The 5986-nt window shown below is 27.2% G+C and overlaps 1 protein-coding gene across 1 annotated transcript; it reads right to left on the reverse strand.

Annotated features, from left to right (window-relative positions):
- Positions 1 to 539: 539 nt before the first annotated feature.
- On the reverse strand, positions 540 to 1725 carry LOC107010864 (B3 domain-containing protein At5g18000-like). Its single transcript, XM_015210131.2, has 3 exons — positions 1651 to 1725; positions 897 to 1451; positions 540 to 813 (listed from the first exon to the last, which is right to left on the reverse strand). Exons 1-3 carry the CDS (start codon positions 1723 to 1725, stop codon positions 553 to 555), a joined length of 891 nt encoding a protein of 296 aa, XP_015065617.2. The 3' UTR covers positions 540 to 552.
- Between the last annotated feature and the right edge of the window lie 4261 nt (positions 1726 to 5986).

Genomic DNA, 5986 nt, shown 5'->3' on the forward strand with positions numbered 1-5986 from the left:
ACTTTTTTCGCTCACCCTACCCACCCCCTCACCCAGCTGGCCAGCCCCACCACCACAACTTAAAAATATAGTCCGGTAATTAAGGTATTGCGAGAACTCCTTTAAGATGTTATGTTCTTGTAACCCTTAATTATAATTCTGAATCCGCTACTCCATCGATATAAAATTTACCATCAAAATCAGTATTTGTACTATTCTTTCTAGTCATTACGTCCCTAGTTCACCATCTAAAACAAACTCTTCTAAAATATATTATAAGACAAACAAGCCAACACTGCAGAATGTTTAACACGCTATAAGCATTTTTGCTACCAAATAAACATCCACTTGGTCATAATTACAAACTTAAGTGCTTATACGAGCACTAAACTGAATTTAATTGTACTACAATTGAAGGCAGTGTTTATAGAAACTAATCCAACGTTGCCTTAGCAAAAAAGAAGTTCCTCTTTTGTCTTTCCCAATACTAGTTTTTAGAGAAAAGAAGAGAAAAACTACAAAATGAACCAAAACTATATTTAATTACATCTCCTCCTAGCATTGCAACTTTTTTTAATGATAAGATTTCAAGGATGCATGTTTAGGAACCTTTTGAACCTGTAAAATATTTGGCTTAATCAACTTGAAGCGGCAACTGTCACCACAAACTATCTTGTTATATGTTCGAAAGGCAGCCCATCCTTTTGTTATGCGGATAGTCCCGCTCATATCTACTATTTCCACTCTCCAGTATCCTTTCTCTTCTTCATTAACCACTTTCATCTTCTTCATGCTAAAGATGCCCGTCCTTTTCGCAAATCTCTTTGGAATAGTCTAATTAACAAACTGTTATTATAAATAAAAAAAAAGTGTAAAGTATGTAAAGCACCGTTAAAACGAAATAGCTAGAGGTTTACCATAAAAGTCTTGTGCGACCTTTTTACAACCATTTCATAGTACGGATGGTCAGTTTTGAAGTTCATCATACTACTGCCTCCTCCAAACTTCTTTGAACCATTTCCACCGTCGTCGTCTGACAAATTCTCCAGCTTAGGATTTTTGTTGCAAGGAGGATCATCTTCATCAACACTTTCTTCCTCAGTACTATCCACTTTTCTATCAGGTCCAATTTCCTCCTCTTCAGAGCTGCTGTTGCTGCTACCACTACTAGTACTGCTGAGTTGCTGATAAAATAGTTTTTTCTTCTCATCACGAATGTTTCTACGGCATTTACGTGTGTAAGGATGCACATGGAACACTGATTTTTCAACAAGAAAAAACAGCAAAACATCGCCTTGCTTTAGCTGATGATGCACCACAAACTGTGGCCACTCTCCTTTACATATGAAGTAATTATTCGACTTTTCTCTCACAATCTTTGCTTCCCACAACATTCCAGCTTCATCTGTTTTCAGTAAACAAGCCTTCGTCAACATTTTCTTGTTTTCTTTGATGAAACAAGAAGGCATTTGCTGAAAAATCAAATTAAGCAAATCATGAGTACGTTAGAACAAAGTAAATTGGGAAATTAATTATAAATCAAATCTTCACCAAAAACGTGAAAATTCATATCACTAACCAATTCAGTTAATTTTTCAATTACATCTATGTCCAAATACTTTAGCTTCAACGACCGAAAAAATTAAATGAAGAAAAATTATACAGACTTACCATTTTACTTATAAAAACTTCTCCAAATTGTAAAAGCTTGCAAAACGCTGGAGTGTTATCAGAATCCATTAGCATTTTTTTTATTCTTTTTTGATCTTTGTGAGAGGAAAAAGTAGAAATCTAACTAAAGATTATTGCTATATATTTTCTTTTCTCACACACATACCGCATTGGCTTGTAATAATTCCCAAGAAAAGACTACATAGAAAGCAACACGGTAGATACTAAACATGCAAGCAGCCACGTGGATTACATGGAGTATTATAAGGCCTCGTTTTATTATTATTATTATTTTCTTTTTGTTAAACTTAATAATTAATATTGAACAAAAGAAAGCATTTGTTCTTAAGATATGATGTTATAGTATATATATCCTTTAATTATTTTCATTTCTATTGTACATAACAAATATTTTGTAGTAAATAATGATACACATATATACAAGCATTTATTAGAAATTGACCATTCTGATTTCTTTTAATCTAAATAAACGTTTTAAAAAAATGGTTATTAAATAAATAAAAATGAAATGAAAATTCAAAAGAAACTAAAATAATGATACAGTTACTTTTTTTCTTCTCTAATATCTCTACAATTGTTTTATTCTTTTTTTTCTTCCCCATGTGTTGTACAAGTGAAAAAACATATATAATTTCTCTATAAACAAAGAAGGTAAGAAATTGTATACAAGCTACATAAAGTAGTAGTGATTCAACTTCTTAAATTGAAGGTTGCTAATAATTGCTTTTAACAATTGAAGAAATGAAACAAATTTGTTATTCATTTAAATGCTAAGTATTGATGAGTATTACTCAATAAAAACTAATCTCCTCCTTATATTAAGACTCATAAATGTGTTATAGTAAAAATTGTAATTCATAATTATATATAATAAAAATATTATAATAAGGATAATGAAGTAAAAATATTATAGTATCAGTATTTTCATATGAAAAACAGCTATAAAAAACTAAATATAAGTTACAGAATCGTATACCTTTTTATAGATTTATTACAACAAAATGTTGGAAAAGTTTTCAATAAAAGAACAAAAGTTAATATTCATTTCCAAGAAAATAAGTGTAGCACAAGCCTTTTAGCCTTTTATTCTTATTTAAGCGGTGTCCATACATTATATGGTACGGTAAGCACAAATTTACAACTACTCAATGTATAAAATCTAATCTATCTAGGCACCAAATATTTGCATATTATTTTTGATTTCGTTCTCAGATTTTTTGAATTTGCTATAGTGAATTTGGTCAAGAATTCGCAAGGTCCCGCCATCCCTTTGCTAGAAAGCTCTCACTCCTTTTCCAAGCTTAGAATGGCTTTTTTGCGGTTTCTAGGATTATTTACGATTTTTCTAGGTATTTTAGGAAGATGGAGAAACTCGTAATTACATTTTGTCTCGCATATCCCGCTGTAGGGGCAACTTATCCGATGCAGCGCCGTTACGCCAGTGGCATCTAGCCCACTGTAGTGGGACAATGTCCAGTTTTTTGCGAATTTATGTCCTTTATAAATAACGACGGTTCGGGTTGTTACACTTTAATCATTAAAATAAAAAGTAGAAGGAAAAACAAATTCAACGCATAATTATCTAAGATCTTGTCATACAATCCACTTCACAACCCTATAAACATTCAAAGCTTTCTTCTTCTTTTTCAAGTTAAACAAAGGTAGAGAGGCGTCATTATTGTTGATATTCAGTACTTCACAAATCTATCACTATTCAATAATTTTCTTCGTAAGAAGAAAAAGAGAGAGAAATAAAGAAAGAAAAAAAATAGTACAATAGACTTATCATTAAAAAAAATAGAAAGAAAAAGAAATTAATTCATAATTATTTAAACTCTTGTCCATATCCACTTCACAAGCCTATTACTATTCAAGAGCAATCATTTTCTTTTTCATGAATATAATACAATTGAAGGGTAACTGTGGATACCGAATAGAATATCATCAAACAAAAAATATGATTTTATATAGAAAATAATGGAGGAATGCTATAATGTTTCATATTTAATATGTAAAGTTATGAATATGAAAAGTTGAAAATTATGAAAGTTATGAATATATGTGCATTATATCTAATAAAGAAGATGTATTATAGTGAGAAGTAAAAAGTTGATTGCTTGAATATATAAAGACTTTATGAGATACTAAAATAAAACAAATAATTAAATGAAGAAAAATGGTTAAACAAAAGGAGAAATAAGATAAATATGAAGGAAGGTCATAAAAAGGTGTCACATTATCTTGTCTATGTTCCTATTTTATAAATATATATGGATATATAGATTATTATAGCGAAAATAAGGAATTCACTTTGTTTTAAGAATGTAATGAATAAGAAATTTAATGAACTTATAAATAGTTATGGAATTCAAATATTTTCTACTATATTAGAAAAGCGGGTAAAAATTAGGTCAACATATTTGCTTTGTTTATTAAATTTCAAATTATGGTTATCTTTGTCATTTTGTTTCTTAGCATTTTAAAGAGTAGTATCCTAAACATGACATGACTTTTGCTTGTATTGCCAACACTAAAGTATATCAAAGGTATACATGACTTATATCTCCTCTGCAAATGTTTGATGAAATTACCAACATTAATAAAGACACACAAAATCAATCGATAGAATTTTTTTTTTTTGAAGCACTAGAAAAAAGATTGTTTAAGCATTAATTAATTAATAAAAATAATTTATCATAGTTAAATATATTATTAGAGGAAATTAGTATTTTATAAATGCTTGTAAAGTCTATACTGATAATTTAATTTAATGACGATTAGCTATAATCAATCAATATATATATATAAATGAGGATCTTCAATCCGCCTATGTGGCATGCCTCAATGTTGAGAAAAATATATATATTTAAAAAAAAATAGGGCTTTTTAGATTATTTGTTTTTACACAATAATATTATGTGTATATATATATATTGCTATTAATAAGTAACTTAATGAGCATTACGCCTCCTAACCTTTTATTAATATATATAACATCTAATTTTTAATTTAATAATATAACTCCTAACCTTTCATATTCATAACCTTCAAAATATTTAATATAAAAATTATAACTCCTAAATATTACACCTATAAAAACCCACTTTAAGACATTGCAGGAGAGAGATGTATAATGAAAAATGTTATATATTTTGCATATTTTGATTTTGTGAGGTAAAATGATTTGACATGTCTAATTATCATTATCACTTTTGTTCTATTGTAATTACATATAGATTTGATATTATTTGGTTGGATTGTTGATGATACAAATCATGATTCTTTTATAGAAAAAATAATTTGTTCTTTTTTTTTTTGCTTCTCTTTGTAGTTTTTTGATATTTTCTTTCTTATTCTTGTAGTTTCTACCGACACTAATTGTCTTTATTACTTTGTAAATTTGAAGAATCAAATTATGTTATGTTGAGAACATGATCCTTCTTTCCTCTTCAAATCATATATAACTTAAATATTTTAAATATTTTTGCTTGATTAGTTAACTATAATTTTATGTCTTTTTGTTGTTACTATTGTAAGGATTATAATTATGTTATGTTGAGAACGTGATCCTTCTTTCCCCTTCAAATCATATATAACTTAATATTTTAAATATTTTTGCTTGATTAGTTAATTATTTTATGTATTTTTGTTGGTATTATTGTAAGGATTGTTTATAGTTCTCCGGTTAAACCTCTGATGCAATAAGAGTTGATTGGTTCCTTATCAAATTAATTAGTTAATTGAAAAAACGCCAATATATCTTATTTCTAATTTCGTCTAACAATATCTTCCTACTCACTAGCTATAAAAATGTTATACAAATATATAACAAATATAAGTAATAAAAAAAGTAATATATCACATCTCAATATAAAGTAAATAAAATACTAAATATTAAATACAAATATTATATAACTAAGAATCAAATAAATCGATTCCTCTTATAATTTCGTATCTCGTAATACATAACAATGATATGGTAAAAATAATAATTTTAATGTTGCATTATTTTTTATATTATTTATATATAGAAATTATTTATAGGCCAAATGTTTCACAATTGTGAGAATTTAATCAACAAAAAATTAAATATTTTTTAATTTTATTTTAAAACATTCGTACGATTACTTTTTTTTTGATAATTTCAAAATTTTTTCTAATTCCTTTTGATTAACTTTTTAATTCTATGTCCCTTTTTAAATTTATTTTTAATTAATTTTTCTCTTAATAGATATCTCTCCTATAATATAAAATAAGAGAAAAAGTATATATTGTTCAAAATAATAAAAATTACTAAAAATAATGTTTATTATTA

Source organism: Solanum pennellii, chromosome 2 (assembly GCF_001406875.1).
Source record: "Solanum pennellii chromosome 2, SPENNV200".
NCBI lineage: Eukaryota > Viridiplantae > Streptophyta > Magnoliopsida > Solanales > Solanaceae > Solanum > Solanum pennellii.

Bases quoted from the DNA above. Each gene is read 5' to 3' on its own strand.
- LOC107010864 (XM_015210131.2), bottom strand. From the start codon at position 1,725: ATGCTAATGGATTCTGATAACACTCCAGCGTTTTGCAAGCTTTTACAA. The intron at 1,452-1,650 runs GTAAGTCTGTAT...TTGATTTTTCAG, and splicing joins AAGTTTTTATAAGTAAAATG to CAAATGCCTTCTTGTTTCAT. The intron at 814-896 runs GTAAACCTCTAG...TTTGTTAATTAG, and splicing joins GGTCGCACAAGACTTTTATG to ACTATTCCAAAGAGATTTGC.